Source organism: Eptatretus burgeri, chromosome 6 (assembly GCF_056783735.1).
Source record: "Eptatretus burgeri isolate ZD-2024b chromosome 6, Ebu_testis_v1, whole genome shotgun sequence".
Taxonomy (NCBI): Eukaryota; Metazoa; Chordata; class Myxini; order Myxiniformes; family Myxinidae; genus Eptatretus; species Eptatretus burgeri.
In genome coordinates, this window is record NC_140966.1 from 13,243,640 (window position 1) to 13,264,794 (window position 21,155).

At 43.2% G+C, this 21,155-nt stretch overlaps 1 protein-coding gene across 2 annotated transcripts in view; it reads left to right on the top strand.

Annotated features, from left to right (window-relative positions):
* TNPO3 (transportin 3) overlaps positions 1 to 21,155 on the top strand; it is a 143,120-nt gene that overhangs the window by 14,917 nt on the left and 107,048 nt on the right. Inside the window, exons 4-6 of one of the 2 annotated variants that reach the window (XM_085884079.1) lie at positions 6,861 to 7,004; positions 7,162 to 7,337; positions 7,956 to 8,094. In XM_085884079.1, coding sequence (XP_085740205.1) covers positions 6,861 to 7,004; positions 7,162 to 7,337; positions 7,956 to 8,094 — 459 coding nt within the window. The remainder of the gene's footprint in view (positions 1 to 6,860; positions 7,005 to 7,161; positions 7,338 to 7,955; positions 8,095 to 21,155) is intronic. The other variant, XM_085884080.1, reaches the window with a different exon arrangement.

The window sequence follows — 21,155 nt, forward strand, 5'->3', positions numbered from 1 at the left end:
ATTTCTTCCTTCATTTCCTTTGCGCTTTATTTCAAATTCGCCTTCATTTCGTTTTTCATTTCACTTTGCATTCCATCCATTTTGTTTCCCCTTTCATTTTTCATTTGTTGCATATTTGTTTCCATGTCGCTTATTATTTTGCAAGCACTTTCATCCATTTTGCTTCCCATGCCATCCATCTTTGCCAGCAAAATGAACAATACCTGGCGCATAATGGGAGTGTCCTGCATGGTGATTTCCCCCTGGGCCATAGATTCAAACATTTCTAAATCTCTCTTTATTACCCCCTGCTCCCGTTCGCCTTGAACCACCATCTTGCTTCTCGGAAATAATTTTTACCACTCGCAATTTGATGGGAATCGAGGGTCGCTCCACTCACCCTTGGTCCGATTCCCGTTAATTTAGTTGGCAGCGGGTTGGATTTGAATCCCACTCCTGACACCAGTGTTGTAGAATTCCCGCCCGTCGGCGTGCGAACGACTGCGTCTAACCAATAGCGGTTGCTTCGCCCACCGAACGGACAATCCAGTCGTGACTTTCTGGAACAACGCCAGAAACCAGTCACGGGTGGGTTTTTAATCCCACCACGGCCCAGTCCGTATTCTACCCGCGCGAAATAGGGTCAATCGCCGAATATCGATATACCTAAGTACCCACGCGGGTAACCTACCGAGGGACCGCACCTTGGCGAAGGCCTGCTTGGACACGAACCGCTTAAGCGGTCCGTTCTGTTCTGGGATAACCGAGCGGGTATTATCGCCAGACCTCGCCGGACCCGATTCTATTTATCCACTATTTAAAAACCAACTATATTCCGAGTGCAAGATGGGGCAGTTCAATGAGGGAATGGATGTAACGAACAGGTTCACATTCATACAAGGACATTTATTATAATAAAGCACATATGCAATTAAACAAGGCAAAACACGTATGCAATTATACAAGCAACAAAAGCACGACAAAAGAACTACAACCGTCTACTTATTATGCACAGTCACTTGCACTTAACAGCAGTCCCTACTTATTAGACGGGTCCACGGACACACGTACGCACACACACACCCAAGAAATGGTGGCATAGGCCTTTAATAACGAGCTCCAGCTTGGAGGATAGGTGAGCTGAAACCCAGAACCTATCTCGAACCTCTCCACCTCGTGTGGTCTTCAAGTTGCTCGGACCCGGGCTCCAGCGAGAGCGAGCTGGATCCAATCGCCGAGCCGTGATCCTTCCCGAGCTCCCGCGAATACTCCCGCGCTTCTCAACACGTGCTGGTGAGACGAGGCGCCGATCCTTCCCGTCGATGCGTCGCTTCCCCGAGGAACCACCTCCACGAAGAGGTCGATGAGTCGCACCAAGCCGGGAACCAAAATGGATAACAAAGAGCTCCACAAACCAAGAAGAAGAAGCCACCACTCGCAGCTCGAGCCGAGCGACCGGCTTAACTTTCTTCCAAACAGGGCAGCTTGAAGCAAAATGCTCTCCCGAGCCAAGCAGAAGCCGAAGCTCATGGAACCATCAAAGCAAAGAGCCTCCAAAAAGCTTCCTCCCGAGTCAGGCCTCAGCCGAAGCTCACTGAGCCAGCCAAAGCAAAAAGCTTCCGAAGGCCTCAACCCTAACGCAAGCCAAGCAGGACCTGACGGTCTGCTGAGCGACTCCCCTCAACTCCCTTCCCCAACTCTGCCCCACGAACAAAAGAAAAGATCTCTTATCCTTCTCCCGCCCTTCCTCCGCTCCCGGCGTGACTCATGACTCATGCCCTCATGCTCCATCCCCCGCTCAGCCATGGGTGGGAGGGAGTTGTTGACATCATGAGTCACGGGACGGCAGGGTTCTTCTTGCTCTTCGCAGAAGAGGGGGGAGGGATGTCTCCATTGTTCGTTCCCTAACTATTAAATCGATCCGCAGCGCATCTAATCGATCTCTGAACATTTAAACAATGAAAGGTGAGCTATCTAGGGAACAAGCACTTATCGACATCGCTGACTAAAGGAACCTGTATGTTGTGTGCAATCGAATTCCAAATTTGTAACAATATGTATGCATATATACATACGATCGAACCTCTTATCTGCAATGGTTGGGAATTTTATCCAAAATGACCAAGGGTGTTCTGGATAAACAGTATTTCCAGATAATGGATGACGTTGATTAAAAAAGAAAATCCTGATTTAAAATACTTTTCGCAAAGAAAACGAATTTTTGTGTTGCATTGTGCTCTCACCCCCCTCCCTCCTCTATACAGCCTGGAGAGCCACTCACTTTGGAGTGACTTTAGACTCACCCTATACAGCCAATGGCAGGTGCCATATTGCATGTGGAATAAACGAGTGAAATGTCGTTCAATCTGTTTCTGCATTTATTGTTGTTAATGTAATATAGTAAAGCAAGGTGTCACATCGCTGAAAATTTACATGCATGCTTATATAATCGCCCTTTTGGAGATGATACCCACCCCTTCAATACCGCCGTCACTGAAGTTTGACGGAAGTTGTGTTTTCACCCCTGTCTGTCTGTTTGTCTGTTTGTCTGTCTGTCTGTCTGTCTGTCTGTCTGTGTCTGTCTGTCGGCAGGATGTCTCAAAAAGTTATGGACGGATTCTGACCAAATTTGGTGGACAGGTTAGGTGTGTGACAAGGATGAATTTATTTGATTTTGGTGAAGATCCGGATCCAAATACTGGAATATTTTTTGAAGTAATTCTTCACCATTGACATCTTGTGCCAAAAACGATATATAGCACAATATACTGTAATTCAAAAAGTTTTGGCTGGATTATCACAAAACTTGATGGACGAGTTGGGTGTGTGACAAGAACAAGCAGATTAGATTTTGGTTAAGGTCCTGATGCAGATCTGGCATATCAAGTGGGATACAAAACGTAAACTGTTCAGCCTGGCGGAGGTACATGCTCGACTACTGAGTGCTGTTTTAGTTCTGTGTTGTTTGACTCGCCCGATGCAGAACAACCCCAATTTATTTTATTTTATTTTATTTTTAAATTTTTCACCCTGGTAACATTTTGTAGTTTGGAAAAACCGGCAGACGTCTCGCTGTCGCATTTTGTGGTATTGCATTTCTCTCTGCTTCGTTCATGAATCTGGGTTTTCCAGGCAGCTGGAGAGTTGGCCTGACAGGATTTGGATATGGAGTTTGGCCACGTGTGTTACACCTAAGCCCCACGGTGGTTTTGGTGGTGTGGCATCCCCTGTTCGTCAGATGCAGTCAGAACGAGTGTCTTGGAGTCGCCGGACTCTGGAGGGGGTTGAGACACCTCGGGGGACCGATGTCTTGATGTCTTGATGTCTTCTCTCCTGGACACCTGTAAGGGTGCAACGTGAAGACCATTAGTGGAATGTGTGGCGGTGGCACCGAAGGCAGAAAGAGATTACTGCCCAGGGATGCAGCCTCACAGCCTCTCCTTGAGGCTCTTTGTCAGCCAGCATGTGGTGAGCTGCCATGCTGGACTTGTCAATGGATGTGGGTCAAACCGCATGGATCTGAATTTGAGTACCGCCACCGAACGACCCATCGGAACATCTGTGGAAAGATATGGAGTTAAATTGAAATTGTTCGTAAAGGCCCAGAGAGACATCCATGACCTTCAACAGATCGTACTCCATGATTTAATGGTGTGTCAGTTTGGGAAGAGAGCCTTGGGTTATACTTGGCATGGATTGGCTGTAATTATTGAACAACCTCCCCAGTGGTAATTGGATTTGTGATAAATTTACCTTTCCCCATTTCCTATTGTCACAACTCGTCATGCTTTGCTTTTGGGGGTTATGCAGGTGAGTTTGGGAATTGGTATGGTTGACAGGCAAGAGTGGCTATGAGAGCCAAGCATGTGGACTGGGTGGAAAGGGTAAAAATGTGATGTGGTTTGTGATGGTGCAATAAAGTAAGTAATCATTGATTGTTTCAATTTTGTATTGCTTCAATTGTTAGTGTGTTTGCAGGCCATGGCAGGTACAAACATACTATGCAGTACACAATAGCGTGTATTGCAGGTGTAGATGGAATTAATGGCACCTGGGGAGGGATCATTGTATGTAAGGTTTGTGGATAGGCAAGTGGTGCCTCTCCGCAGGTGATGAGGCCCTTGAGGAGAGTGAGGATTGTGGCCCGTCGCCTTGCCTTGCCCCCAGTGATCCAACAAGTGACTGGGATGGAAACCTCACTGGGAGGGTTGGATCAGTCGGCCACAGGGTGGGAAGACCCCTGGTGACTGGAAATGCCAAGGTGTGCCATATGGGTAGACCCTCCGGCACCGTGTACAGCAAAATTAGCTGTTGTGGTGCGGGAGGTCAGGGGAGGGGCCCAAGGGCATCTTGGATTTCAGGGCTTCATTTACATTGCAGGCACGCACACACTGATTGGTGAGGACTTGGGGTATTTATACAAAGGCACAGAAATGGAAATACAAAATGCGCTTTACAAGTGGTATTGACGCTTTTGAAGCGCCATGGACAGGCATGGTGGTTTTGCATTGGTCTTCCAAAGGACCGCAGGATGGATGGCCTTGTGTGCTGCGAAGAGGTCCTGGATGGAGGGTACATGTCTGGGACGGATACTGGGAAAGCGCTGTCCCCATTCAATGAAGTGCCCAATGGGGACAAGCTGTGGGCGGTCCAAATGCTGTGTTGGAGCGCCACCCCGTCCTATGGAACGGCGAATGAGGACCAGTTGTGGGTAATCCCAAGAGGTAATAAAAAACTTTTGCACGTGCATGGGTGCTTGCTCTGCTTCAGTCACTGGCCGTACAGGGCTAGAAGAGTCAAGAGGACATCACCTTCGTGCCTCTTCATCTTCACTCCCCAACCATCGCTGCATTGCAGCCACAATAACCGTAGCCCCTACACGCCACCAGCTTTGTGCCTACCTCAAGCCCTCGTCTGCCCCAAACCCTTGCCTGCCCCATTGTTTAGTGTGTGAGTGGTATTTTGTCTCCAAAGCGGGTTAAGTTTTCCTTTTGTGCATATCTTTGTGTGTACCTCATCCCTACTTGTGTCTGTTGACTGCTTGGTTCGTCCTGTTGTATTCATAGCATCTTGCCTCCCTTATCCCCGTATTCTTTATTTCAATAAACCCCATTTAAATTATAAGATTCGTTTTCCTACTATTCGCCTCCCACATAATACATTGCCAGGTTCTGCCTCGTTTGGATGAACCTTCGGCTAATCGTAGAATTCAGTGAACGCAGTATCTTAAACACCGTTTCGGGATCCGGCTCAGATCGATCGATGTTAACGGACCCCTCTGATGGGACAATATATACGCAGTAGAACCGCTTATCCAGAAATCCAAATAACGGAAACCTTCATTATCTGGTAAAAATCATGGTTCGTGTGTGGCCTCGAACCCATAATTGATTATCCAGAAAATCATCTATCTTTTGGAATTGCCACCCTCGTTGCAGTAGATGCCTGTTCCACAATGCGGGACCACATTTGGTTGTATAATTAGTGCTCCAAGTGAACCGGGTTTCTGAACTGCAGCACGCCAGGTTTGGCACTACCGTGCCAGTTTTTGTGGCCAACCTGACGCTTTCTAACTCTGAAAATCACTGGTTAAATGCAGCCTGGTTGGTGTTGGCTTAACAGTTAAGGTGGCTGCCTTAAGATCCGAGGGTCTTGAGCTCTTGTCGTGCCGTTGTTCAATAACACCGGGTGGCTTGACTCGGCTTGTCATCCTTCCGAGGTCGGTAAAACGAGTACCATCTTATTGGAAATAGGGGGCACTGCATCAGCGGCACAGCCACACACCCAGTAATGATGTAACTGGCTGCATACAAAATGATGATGAAACTGGTTGCGCTCCTCAAAACCTTGAACGTTTGCCGAATACTTTACGTTTATTGATTGAAAACTGCTCTCAAAAATGTTAACATTAGTCTTTCAGACACAGGAAGTACTTTAGTGAAATACTCCTGTCATTGAACCGAGCAGAGACAGTAATACCATTTATTGCAAAGTGCAGTGCAATGTTTATTATTTTAAAATAATAAACCTTGTACTGTACTATTACATGCCTATAATATATACAATACGATACTTTATTAGACAGCACAATATATTTATTACTTGTGAAAATCGAATATTTTTCAAGTATATTGTTTGGTCGTGTGCGTTCTTCTGTCTTTGTTTGTTTGTCAATCGCCTGCAGGTCAACAACTTGATATCGATCTTCATGAAACCGCCACTTGGTCGAGTTTGTCATCAGCAAGAAGCCTATTGATTTTAAGGTCAAAAGGTCAACAACTTAGGTGTCATTTCTAAAATCCTCAATTTTTATCCGATTGACTTGAAATTTTAAAGAGGATTTGCACATCGGGTCACTGAATTCAAGGAACAAGTATTTTTTATGGTCAAATTTGTTTTAGAGATTTCACAGGTATTGTGCTATGCACATCTTCTTGTTTATTTGCTTATTTTACACATACATATGTGTATATATGTATGTATATATATATATATATATATATATATATATATATATATATATATATATATATATATATATATATATATATATACATACACATACACATCAATTGCATAACACCTGTGCTTATTGATCAATATTAGGGATCAATAATGCTTCATAACACATCATCCATTAAAAAACAAAAAAAATTTTCATCCATTAACGACGATGTCTATTATCTGGAAATATCGTATATCTGGAATACCCTTGGTCCCGGCCATCCTGGATAAAAGTTTTAAATGTTTGTCTACAAACACGCATTCGCACACTTCTTTGATGGCTGTAATTATTTCCACCTCATGGGGTTTGCCGGGAAATATATCACAAAAGAATGACTTGAACATCTGTGGTATTTTTTTTTCTCCTGGATATACAGGCAGCTTGTGCAGAGAACTGTGGTTCCGATGAGAAGACATTGGTGAAGGTGTTCAAATGTTTAGCCAGCTGGTTCAACCTGGCTGTTCTTGATAGCAACTTCATGGCCAACAGCAAGCTGCTTGTTATCCTATTCAATATTCTGGTGGGTATTGCCTTTCGGGACCACGTTTTATTTATTTATTTTTTAATATGGTCAGTTTTGATAAAATGTTTGAGCATTTTTCATTCGACGTCGAGACGTGTCGATGTACATCCTCTTGTATAGTGAGGTTGTTCTCCACTGAACTTCCATTCTCCAGCAGCGTGATTCAACGTCGACACAGCTGCATGAAGCCGCATGTGACTGCGTATGCGCAGCACTTTATGGGCTTGAAAACGTGCATACTGAGATGCCACTTGCTGTGCAGTTATTCGAGGGAGTTGTGAGCCTGCAACCTGCGTACCACATGGCTGTTGCACGAGAAGACCTGGATAAGTGTGTGCTTGTCCAATGAACGCAAAATTTACTCGTACTGCAGGCACCCTGCTGCCATTCTGTCCCACCTCATCTGTTCTTTTAACATCTTGCTGTGATATATTTAATGCTAACTAACCCCTGTAATGTTTGCATGGTTTGTGATATGTTCTGAAGCGATCCTCATTGCTATGATATGATGTGCTATAAAGAAACGGAGGTGAATAAAATGGCCAAAACCCAGTTTAAACTTTCAACCGAGCCACAATGTTTGGTACCGAGAACCAGTCATCGTAATTCTGCCTTTTTTTGTTATTTTCTTTCTTGAACACTATTCAGATGCCACATTTTCTTGATTTGTGATTGTACCATATCAGCTTGACTTCTGAATTATTTTGACCGTCGCTCATGTTTGTCAACATCTATGGTAACTGATTTGGGATAGAACCACATCACACCTTTTCACATGTCCTTCTAAATGGGAAGGAAGACAGAGTGTATAAATAACTACAAGAATAACTCACTCGTCTCACTTTCCACCAAGCTGCAACAATTTACAGGGTGCTTTAAATGTCCAGAATAATATGGATATTTATCTTATTCTATTGTTCTCTTCCCCACCTGCCCTTGTCAATACAGGGTTCTGAGTTACTGTCGCATGTTCACTGAGTTAGCCGAGACTCTGCTCGACATGATTGTACTGTCCCCAGGCCAAGGTTTAGGTGACCTGCGCACCCTCGACATGCTGCTTGTGTGTGTCGGCCACTCTCAGTTTGAGGTGAGGAATAATAAAGATTTTTTGCCTTTGTCTGGTGGCAAGATTCATTTGCTTGCCATCACAGTGGCAATATGATTAATTTAATTTGTTCCTTGTCATAATGCAAGACACCAGGTTTTGTTTCTCAGACTTGATATTAAAAATAATCCTTCATTTTGTTCACTCATTGGCAATAATAACGGTAGATTTAATCGTATGATGCAACATTTTTTTATATTGCTAAAAGAAGAGACACTGCCAAAGCTTTCCATCTTGCACTCTTCAGGACAATCAATGATAAGTTGCCTTGATCTTTGACATACAGTGTTCTTCCAATTGTTCTGACTATAAAATGGAAAGTTTAGGCAATATGTCTCTTCTGTCTCTTCTTGTAGCAATTATGAAATGAGAGATTTGATTTTTGATTAGCTGGGAGCCCATGGTAAAATACCATAATAGAAAAAAAAGGAAGCCTTTTATTCTTACCCTAATTAAGATAAAACAACATATATCTTCCCAGCAAAGATATCACAGCACATCCTCGGTTCAAATTGGTACCTTGGATCATCTTCCACGATGAAAGTACCGATCCTCGGTTCAAATTGGTACCTTGGTTCATTTTACACAATGAAAGTACTGATCCTGAATTCATATTGGTAATTGGTACCTTAGTTCATTTTTCACAATGAAAGTATCGATACCTGGTTCACATTGGAACCTTGGTTCATTTTACACAATGAACGTAGCGATCAGCCTCATCCCGCAATGAAGCTCAGTCTTTGGGTCTCTCACACTCTCACCGCAGGCAGGTTGGTAGTCTTCCTGTCCTCCACCATCTCCTGTCTGGCCTCGCCCTCCCTTCTCTGTCTGCTGTCTGTCCCGGCCATATTTCCGCAGGGCGCTCAAGGTCTGCCAACCACCCTTTTCTGGTAAAACGACCAAAATGAAGAATCACTGCTCACCTTCATTCTTTCATTCCTCTCTTTTCCTGCCTTTGGAACAAACTCCCACACACTCTTCAATCCCACTCTTCCCTCCAGGTCTTCAAAACAGCTGTTCACCACCATCTCTTGTCTTCCCCCATCCAAATTCTCGATCTTTTCTACCCCTGTTAATCCACCCCAAACCCACCTCCTTCATATTCCCTGCTTTCCTTCCTGAAAGTCCCTGTAGTGTCCATCTTGTTTACCCCGTGTACCCCGCCCATCCCGCTCCCTTCCACAGATCTCCTCATGTGTCTATTCCCCACTGTTTTGGTCATCTCTCTCCCGTCCCTCTTGTCTCCTGCTCCCCTTGTTATATGTTCTGAGTGTTAGCCTTTATACGAGCCTTGACATTGTATATAAAATAACAACAAAAAATCCCTGATTCATATTGGTACGTTGAAATATTTTGCACAATGAAAGAACTGATCCCTGGTTAATATTGGTACCTTGGTTCATTATTTACAATGAAAGTACCGATCCCCTGCTCATATTGGTACCTTTGTTGATTTTACCTTGGATCATTTTATATTAGGACCTTTGTTCGTGTGATGTAACCAAGTTTGAATGTAAACTATCAATTTATGCTCTGCCCATGTTTTGCCTCATTCATATTCATATTCCGCCCATGTGTTGTGTCATCTCCACTGGCAGGGGGTGAGAGCAGCTCCTCCCTATCTGGTGGAATGGTGGTTGTGTGGGGAGAAAGCACAGTTTTTACTGTCACATTTGGAGTGTTTTAAAATAAAGTAAAAGTGATTTAAACCTCTAAGTGTTGGTAGTTGCCTGGAGCATTCTTTCTTCAAAGAATCGGGACACGTAGACCGTTCCAGAATCGTAAAAATCTGACTTCACACTCGTTTCGCCACCATGTCGAGTTCGCTTCACACGTGGTTTGTCCAAATCTTCCAGGTCTTCACTTATGTTGAAGGCCATAGCAGAAGCAGCCGAGTCCTGTCGGAGCTGCCATGGGATGTAAATCGAACAAAGCTCGATTGCTACTCAGAGCAACAGATGCAGCAAAGATTGATGCTGCACAGCAGCAGATGCATGCAGCGACAGAGTGATTTCGAGCAGCAGCAGCAGCAGCAGCAGATGCGTCTCGAACAGCTGAATTCGGGGGAAGAAGCAGCCGTGACTCGGGCCTGTTTTGGAGGCGATGTCTGACACTGCTAGGTTGAATTGGACTATTTTGGAGCTGGATTACCTACAGTACACCTGCAGAGAATGTGGGAATGATGTTGTCCAGCAATCCCACGTTCTCCGTCTCCATCCATTCTATCTGAAGACGATATTGAAGGTATTCCACCGGATACCCCGGTATGTGCTGATCCAGCTACATTGCTCAAACCAGTGTCATTTCAGACAGAACCACTTTCACCGGCCATCAACACTGCAGCACCAGCATCAATGGAGAACTCATCGACATCAAACGTGTCCAACAGGTGAGTTCTGTCAGACCAGGAGCTGGCAATGTGTTATACTGAACAAACGTACACAACTCACCAGACACCAACTCATGCCTAACACACCTTCATGTCATCATCCTTCTCCAATGCTATATGTCACTGTTGCACATCGACCCCGCTGTGCTAACATGCTCCGTTATGAGCTCGGTCAAAAACCTGGCTCCGGTTACAGCCACACGGTATCCCATAGCGTATACTGACCTTATGTTGCCGTCCAGTGGGATTACAACTGACAACCAATCGGGTTATTTCTCACCAAATCCAATGTACATCCATGCTGTACCTGCATATGCTGTGAGCACATACACTACACATCTGGCAACAACATTACCAGTATCAAGCCAGTCATGATTGGGTCGAGACATCAAGCCATCAATTACGCCAACAGTGTTGCTTGCCATGCAGGACTCTGTAAACTATCTGTCTCGTCGAGACTTTGTTTCAAATAGGATTTCTGTGTTTTAGTGTAGGCATATTTGTCATGAAAAAAAGGATTCGTGTATTTTTTTTGTTAAAAGCAAAAACTCACTTGATTTTGTTAGATTATACTATAAAGATGAAAAAAAATTAGGTTGGCATTTTTTCTGAGTATTCTAACGGCCTGAAATCCAAGATGGCCGCCACCGTAGCAAAACGCCCTAAATTTGACACTAAAATTAACTTAATGTGGTTTAAATTTTTTTTTCAGCATGAACTGCTTGGAACCACTCTCAACAAGACCCGAACCATTTTGTTTTGCTATCACTGCAAAATCTTCCGGGAAAACTGTCTCGCCGTATAATAGGATAATGCATAGAGGATTTTCCAGGAAAGGCTTGGATGTGGTGGAGCTTAATTAATTAATCGTTAGATCATGCCATAATCACTGTGAATGAGTTTGGCTTGGAACTTGTATATAGAGGTGACTATAATAACAATAACTTTCACCTGACTACTAATCTTTTTATTTTGCACAATTTGAGACAGAGGGTGACAGAGGCAGGTTATTTTTTATTTCAACATGGCGGCCGGAAAATTGACGTTTAAATCCAGTCATCGTCAGCAGTTTGTTCGCTTTATGTTAAGGTTCCACTTGTCCATTTTATGGTGTACTAACATATTATTTTCTTCTTTTTCAGGCTGCACATACTCACAGCAACCATAACCCATGATAACATAGCTTAGAGACCTTGGATTAACCAAAATGGCAGTCTTCATCTAACAAGAAGTCAAAAACGGTGGATTTTGAACTATGCTTTATTTGCCAGTTGAGCAGCAAGCAAACAGATTATACAAACTATGTGCTTTGTCCTTCTTTGCCTTCAGTAGAGAAAGTAATTACAACAACTGATGTTCGATGTTCATATGGGGAAACAGAATTCTCTGCATTAAAGAATTGCATAAAAGGTTTGTCTGCCCATGAACTGTTACAGAATGGTGTTTCATGCCACGAAGACATGTTGTAAGGATCTCACAAATAAAACATGCATTGAACGAGCCAAGACCAGATATGAGAAAGGACAAGTGACAGGCAGCGTCAGTGATGTAAAACAGAGGACAATAAGACGACCGCCAAAATCTGATGCTGCATCGACAAGTAGTTCCACATCACAGCGATCTGTCAGGCTTTCGACAAGGAGATGTATGTCATTTGTCAGGAAGACGAAGCAGACAAATTGCACGACGTCTCAACTGAAAACATGGGAGCTCAGCTCAAAGCCATTGGTCAACAAACAGACAGAAAACTTTTGAAAGTCAGACTGAGCAATGTTGTAGGCTCACCTCATCTTCTTACAGCAGTTGCTGAGGACATGAAGTATCACCTTCTGTGCTAAGGCCATGCAAAACGAGACATAGAAAAAGCTAACAGACCTCCAAAACAGCATGTTCATTTTGCACAGTTAGTGACTGACCTGGAGATGCTCTACATGGTGGAAACTGAAATGAATGACACATCTAACAGTTCAGCTTTGAATATGAACGACATTGAACAATCATATGTTGGTTTGCTATAAGCCAATGGGTTCCCTTTACCCGACAATCTGCGATACAAACCATACTTAAAGCAACTGATTTTGGACAACATCGCTGATGTGCACTTCACCAGGCCTCCAGACAAAACCAAACCTGAGCAAGTACTTTCTACAAAAGCCAAGGAAACCCTGTTAGCTGGTGCGTTGGCCACCAATACAAAAGACCTAAGAGAAGATGTGAAAGTCCTTTTGAAAGCAGCTAAAATACTGAGAAGAGACATTGCAAGCGCGACCCTGTGGAAATTTGAAGGAACATTTGATAATTATGAAGCACCTGCTTTGCTTCAACTCTTCTGCAAGTATGCTATCCAAGGTTTACATCAGGTTAAAACAATCAGCAGGGCCGAATCTATGAACCAAAGTGCATCTGTGCTGGCACAACATTTCGTATGTGCATACAAGTCTGATTGGCAGGTCAACTATGAAACAAAACATGAAGAAGTCGCTTTCAAACACCGCACTGAGACTCCCCTTACCGTCAGCTTAGCTCTGGATGTGCACAAAAACACCAGGTCCAAGGCCCTTGTGGATTGAATACTGTGAAGATTGAGGTGTTACTTTCTATGACATTCACAAAATAATAATTCACTTGATATCCATTGTTAAAACTACTAAATGAAAGCCAGGCATTTAATCAGTATGACTTTTTGCATCTTCCTGTTTAAACGATTTAAGAGATTGAACACTGTATTGAACAGTAATTGAAGTATTTAATTTTATTTAGATCTGTTTGTTGGTTTGTTAATTATGTATTCTTTGTGAAAAATACATGTCTTTAAATCGGTAGATACTTGGTTTGTAATTACAAAATCCTGTTGGCTTGGTAATGCATGCAAAGGGAGAAGGTATAGCTTACATTGCGGGTGTGCAGTGGCCATTTTGGAATTGGTCATGTAGATCATACATACATCATAAATTTGATGATTCCATAAGATTCCTGGTCTCAGAAAACATATATTTAGACACTTCATTTGTAATTGTATCACATGTATTCGCGAAGATATCGCATTATTAGTGTTCAGCTGCCATTTTGGACGCCATCTTGGATTTCATACCCTTAGAATGTACAGAAAAAATACCACCCTAATTTTTTTTAAAGCTTATGATACCTTCTTACAAAATCTAGTGAGTTTTTGCTTTTAACAAAAAAATACACGAAATTGCAAATATGCCTAAACTATTTGACGATAAGCCTGAGAAATTTAGGACATGGCGTACGGCCTTTCGAGAACATAATCAGAGTATCACCGCAAGCATCCGATGAACAGCTTAACCTCGTGCTTCAACATATGGCTGATGGTTCGGAATCCAAAGCACTCGTAGAGCGTCTTAACTGAGTCTCCATTTCTAACCCTGATGTCGATTTGGAGCAGGTCTGGAATCACCTTCAAGAAATATTCGGTACCTTGAATCATATGAAACAGTTACACAATCATTGCTAAACAAGCTGGAACTTTTGCCTCGGGTCTCTCCTCTCAACCACAAAGCTTTGCAGAAGTTCAGCAACGCCATCGAGGAAATAGAGACCGCCAAAAACGATGGTTCCTTTCCTGGACTTGCAGCTTTGGATATATCTCTGTTCTTCAAACCAATCATACCAAAGCTTCCAGCTCACCTCATGGATCGTTGGAGGATGGAAGCCTTCAAGTACATAGAAACGCACAATGTCACCTTTCTGCCATTTTTGATGCTCCCATCCTTCACTCAGTCGAATGCAAAGATTGAAAATGACTTGTCTGATGGTTTCCTTGGTATATGATGACATCATGTTCTTCAGCTACTAAGGTGAAAGCTTCATTCGCTACAAATAACAGAATGTCTGCCTTCACTCGTGATGCTTGTCCAAGGGTCAAAGTAAGCAAGAACGAAGCCACGAGTGAATTGCTGCCACAGATTGTCGAGCATCCGACCGCAGCAGTTGCATAGCCTTCTGAAAATCAGCACACTAGTCATCGAATGGAAGATCCGCAATAATTCTGCCCTATTCACAGGACCAAGCATCCCCCTGTGCTTTGCAGAACATTCAAAGCAAAAACATTGCAATCCAGACTCATCCTTCTTAACCAATGGAAAACATGTACCAAATTTGCTGTTAACTAACCATTCAGCCAAGAATGTCAAGTAAAATGAAATTTGTTCTCAGTGCGACAGCACCCGTCATTCCTCAGAACTTCATCAAGCCATTTGTACTACCCTCGACAGACAAGCAGGGAGGCAATTTATCAGCAACTCTTCAAACCCTGAGAGAGTATTGGATAGGCTTCAAAAGCATGGCAGGGAGCGACCCTTGTTGATTAACAGGTGTACGGACGTTTGTGGTTTTAGTGGATCCAGAGCAACATCTTGTTCCAAAATCTGTTTTGTGAAAGTATTGTTATGTTTGTGAGGTAGATGGAAGAACTTCATAGTAAAGGTAGGATTGTATAGAGTTGCATGGTCCGTGGACGAGCAGGAGACATCTCAATGTATTTTAAGCAGGGGAACTGTCAGCTTAAGTTGTTAGGTGTCACCCCACCGGGGGAGGGGGGGAGGTGCTGTATTAATTAGGTCGGGTTTAAGACTAATTTCTCCCAATATGTGATTTCCCTCTTTGACCTTTTCCTATGTTTTGCATTTACAATGCCGGCGATAAAATGGAATCGTGCCCTAAAAACAACAACCGTGCAGACCGTTCCATGCAGGCAAAAACCCCACCTCCAGGAATGACAACTAACAAACCCTGGGGTGGATGAGGGATGGAAGTGACATCAGAAGGTTCAGGGGAGAGAAGAGTTGTGTGGGGTACGCGATTGGAGGCAAAATGATCTAGCTCACTGGCTTCCCCTCAACACGGTGAAGAGGGCTGCACGATTCTCGTGTTCGTACCGAGGTGAATTTGCCTGCGTGCTGGAGCAAGTTGCTAGCCATTACTGTTCAGCTGTTGTACTTTTATGAGAGGGAGAGGAGAAGAAAGAAGAGCACTTTTCTCAGCAATAATATCTCGTTGTGTGTTCGAAGAGGAAGGTGGGCTGTCGTCATGAGCAGACCTGGTGTAAGAGAGGAGCGGGGTTGGCAATCTCGAACGTGAGAAGAGAATGTACGGCAGATTCTAGACCCTTAACTAAGGGACCATCCACACGAATACCTCGCTTACGTTTCTCGCCCAGAGAGCGGTTTGGTGCCATTTTTGGGTGCGGTTCGATCATCAAGCTCTAAAGGATCATCTCAGGATGAAGCTGTGCCACCATAAAGGTGAGATTTCTCTTTCGTTTTCTCTTTTCCCCTTGTCCATTTTTGTAACTCAACTGTCGAGTTTTTTTTTTTTTTGTGTGGAGGAGCCTCGACTTGAGGCTGTAGATTACCTCACGTTTCCTTACTTCATGCTTTGATTTGATTTATTTTCATTTTTATGCTTTGATTTATTCCTCTTATGAATACTTGATTTATGTTAAACCCTTATTTATTAAGATTGCTCATGTCTGTCTATTCGTTGTGGGTTTGAGTATAAACCCTTGTCCTCTGTTCTGGTGATCGCCTTTGGTACGCATCCTTGCTGCCCTCCCATCCAGCGTGCGTTAACCTCCAAGGTAGAACCGTTCGGCTATTCGTCTAGGTCGGTCTTAACTGGCATGGACACGATAGTATTCATCACTGGTAATCCTGAAAACTTCATGAAAACTTATACTGTGTTGGATGACCAATCAAATCGTTCTCTTTGACTACTTCAACGTGCCAAATAATGTCATACCCATGAACTCAAAACCTGCTCTGGAACTATGGCAGCCATTGCTAGGTATGTCAGGAATGTAGTCATCGAATCTTTCAATGGAATCATCCACCTGCCACTCCTGGAGCTAACTTAGTATAATGCTATTCCTTTTAATTTATCTGAGATTCCAACACAGGAGGTCGCAAGGCTCCACTCGCATATACTGTACGTCCCATCACTGAAATGTTTCCCGAAACTGATCTAGAAGCGACCATCTTGCTGTTAATTGAGTGAGATACTCCTCGGCTGCTTAAGGTCACAGAATCTCTGAATGAACCACCTCATGCTCTGTGGGCACAGCGTATGGACCTTGGATGGGTGATAGTTGGTAATGTATGTCTGGACTGCATCCATAGCCCTGAGTGAGTGGAGGCTTAATGTACCCACATTCTCAAAAATGGAAGACCATCAGTCTGATCGCCACACCCTAATCGTTTCACCGTCAAGGACATCATCCTGATATACTGTCACGTACCTTCAGGTCAGCTCTTCGGGAGATCCTGCGACCACAGAGCCTATGACGACGGGGTCAGCATTGATGCCTATCAGCGAACAAGGAATGATGACAAGCCTGGTCACTCTGCAGAAGACTGTTTTCTCTCAATCATGGAGGACGGATTCCTCAGGAATGACAATGGCAATTGGGTGGCTCTGTTACCCCTCAGAGACTATGTAAAACTTCCAGACAATCGACCCTTTGCAAGCTTCTGGATAAGAAATCAGCCCTTCAACAGCACAACGTGGACTTCATGGCTAAACTCTTTTCCAAAGGACATGCTGATCCTCTTGAACCAGGAACGGAGACAAAACAACCTTGATGGTATCTTCCTCATTTTGCTGTATTCCATCCACGCAAACCTGAAAATTTTTGTGTGGAGTGTTCGATGGCAGTACTATCTATCATGATGTCTCGCTCAATGAGGTACTACTTCCTGGTCCAGACTTCGTCAGTGGTCTCCTCTGCATATTAATATGCTTCAGACAGGAACCCATCACCATCATGTCTGGTGTAGAGCAAATGTTCCATTGTTTCTATGTGTGTGAGGATCACTGAGACTTTCTGTGGTTTCTTTGGTTTAAGAATTAACAATGACCCCAAAGCATCTCTGAACGTCGTATTTGGGGAACAGTCCTCGTCCTGCCATTGCTGCCTATGGACTCTGTAAAACTACATTGAATGTTGAAGAGAAATACGGATGTGACGCAAGACGTTAACGTGGAAAATAATTTCTATATCAATGATGGTTTGGTGAGCTTACCGACCCCTGTTGAAGTCATAGATCTCCCGACTCACACCAAGGCGATGACCACTGTGAATCTACGTCTGCACAAAATCACTTCCAACAGCATGGAAGTGATGGCTCATTTTACAGACAGCTAGCATGCTAAGGATTTACGTGACCTTGACCTTGGTGCCGACCCACAACCTGTTCAGTGGTCACTTGGAGTGTCATGGCATTTCAAAACAGACACCATCATTACCTCCACCCATTGAAGGTGGATAGAGGTTATGTTTTCACCCCTATCTGTCTGTCTGTTTCTCTGTTTGTTTGTTTGTATGCAGGATATCTTTCAAAGTTGTGGATGGATTCAGATGAAATTTGGTGGACAAGATGTGTGTGTGTCACAAGGACAAATTGATTAGATTTCTGGACACCAGAATTTTTTATAGTGATTCTTCACCATTGAGTGACAGTGCTAAAACAGATATAATATGAAAAAGTGCAGTCAGAGATTGCAGACCCTCGCCAGGACTTGTGTGGTGTATTTTTTGTGGTGTTTGTGCACTGGTGTGTTATGTAATTATTAGGAGACATAACTAGAACTGCTACTTTATAACTTCAGGCAGTGATGACCAGGTACCAAGACATCCCGCTTTGATGCAACCCTGCTTTGGACACCTGACCCTGACCCATGCCATTATTATTATTCAATTGAATTTAGAATAGGATTAAAATAAATTAAATTCAAATCAAATGGAAGATCAAATAGGAACAGTCCTGCATTGGAGTAATCAGAAGGAACCCAAACAAGCAAAAAGCAAAGATGAAGCCATCAGGAGGAACCTGGATCGGATTCACATTTCAGCTGCTGCTACTCTACCCTCAAACCCATCCAAAAACATCCAATTGAGCCTTACTTTAAAAAAAAATCGAAAAAAAAGAACCTAGATCAAAAATATTAATTCTGGATGCCAGACCATGTGTCCAATCAAGTTGAAATTTTTAACATGTATTCCACATCACTACTAGATCATAATTGTGAAGTTTCACGTCGATTGATTAAGCAGTTCCAGAGAAAACGTTATTAAATATTTTTCTTCAATCCAATATGGCTGCCAAACCATGTGACCTATGATGTCATTACAAGGATTTTCAAGGAAATCATACACAGGTGGAGGCCATTCAGCCATCATGCCTGTGCGACACCACCACCACCACACTAATTTATCAACACAGGATCCAAAGAAGAAAATGCAAAATTTATTATTATTATTAATATTGTTTTTGTGGTTTATTTGTTGAAAGTTTTTGTCGTTTTTGTGGTATTTGTATTTTATTTTATTTTCTCCTCAGGGGAGCGGGCATGGGCTTGTTTAAAAAACACACAACATCAACCACACAACAACCCTTGACGAGACCCCCACCAAACAGCACTCCATACACATGCACACAATCACCCATCAATATTCAAGCTACCTAAAAGTCATATCAACATCCCTAAACACCTCTATCTCCATAACTTCCAGGTACCTATCTAATTCTAATTTTAACTTATCTACTTTTTCTGCTACCACTACCTTTCCAGGGAGACCATTCCATGCATTAACTACTCTCTGAGTAAAAGTCCCCTGCCTTACTACCATCTTAATTCTCCTCTTCTTTACTCTCAGGCTATGGCCCCTGGTCCTATCACTGTCTACTCTGTTGAACAATTCATATTCACTTATTTTATCTTTACCTTTCATTATCTTAAACATCTCCATCATATCTCCTCGTAACTGCCTCCTTTCTAGTGAATAAAACCCCGTCTCCTTCAACCGCTCCTCATAGCTGAGTTTAGCTAGGCCCTGAATCAATCTAGTAGCCCTGCGCTGAACCATCTCAAAAGCATCTATGTCCTTCCAGAACTGTTGTGACCAGAACTGCACACAATATTCTAAATGTGGCCTCACTAAATTCCTGTACAATATTAACACCACCTCTTTTGATTTAGAATTGATCCCCCTCCGAATACAACCTAAAACCCTATTTGCTTTACCTGAAGCTCCCTGGCACTGTGCTGCCTGCTTACCTCCCGTATCTATTACCACCCCCAGATCCTTCTCTTGTGTGACATGCTTCAAAATTACCCCTTTCATCCTGTAATCCCTCTTTTCATTGTTCTTTCCCACCCCCAACACCTCACACTTGCTCAGGTAAAATTCTCTCTGCCAGTTTTTTGCCCAATCCATGCATGTATGAATACTCTCTTGTATCTGTTCACCACACCCTCTGCTATCCACCTCACCGCCAAGCTTTGTGTCATCCACAAATTTGGAAAGTGTACTCTTTACCCCATTATCCAAATCGTCGATGTAAATATTGACTAGTAATGGTCCGAGTACTGATCCCTGAGGTACCCCGCTACTTTCATCCCCCCAGCAAGACATCTTCCCACTCACAGCCACTCTTTGCTTCCTACCACTAAGCCAGTTTGCAATCCAATTAGCTTCCTGACCAGCCACTCCACAAGCCCTCATTTTGGCAAACAATGTGTGTGAACCTTTTGTTCCTCATGGAATTTGTGTGAACTTTTTGTTCTTCATGGATAGGCTGTCATATGTGTAAAGTTTTGCCTCGATCTGTTCAGCCACTTCAGAGGAGATTTCTGAAGGTTTAAAATATAATTTTTTTTTTAAAAAAGGCTGCTGAATCACATGACCGATGACATCATCATCATCACTTTTTTTTTCTTTCTGTTGACCATTTTATCCCTAGATGACCCTCAATTTTCATATTGATCAGATGTAACGTTCTACATATGCAATTATGTTGTCATCACAAAGGCACCTATGATGTCATTTAAAAAAAAAATTGCAATTATTCCCCATGAGAAGGACTTGCCATGTGCCAAGCTTCAATTTTTTCTTTGGTGCCATTTCAGATGCAGAGTTCCAATTTTTTTCCCCCGTTTTTCCAACGTGGCTGCCACACAACATAGCCTATGACGTCATAGTTATCAACAAAACATTCTACATTAGTAGCCGCTCCTGAGGTGAAAATTTTGTCTCAATCCGACAAGCGATTGCAGAGAAAAAAAACACAAGTTCTGTGCAGACTGACAGACAAACGGATCCAAATGCAATACCCTCTCCTCTGGCGAGGATAATAATATCTCAAAAAGTTATGGACGGATTCAGACGAAACTTGGTGGATGAGTTGGTTTGGTGACAAGAACAAGCCAATTTAATCTTGGTTCATGTCCGAATCCAGATCTGACCTATCAGTACGACCGACCTATCCGACCTCCCTGACATTTCACACGTTTCTCGAAGTGCAAGTCTGCGAGTCAAAGGTGTTCCTTTGTTGGTCTACCTCAAACCTTTGTTCAAGCTCAAAATCCAGCCAGACAATCACAGCAGTCAACCTGACCACCGCCAAATTCCAGTTCATCTAATGGAAGAGACTGCAACGATCGTAATTGATATTCATCCTCCGACTTCCACCTTCTGCTCCCTATACTCACGTTGGCCTGGATGTTTTTTGGACCTTGGAAGGTTCTCACCCATCGTATCGGCAGCAGCGTCTCCTCTGGAAAATGCCCGGCCGTATTATTTGCCTGTGTCAACAAGAGCAGTGCACGTGGAAGTCATTGGGGAGATGACTAC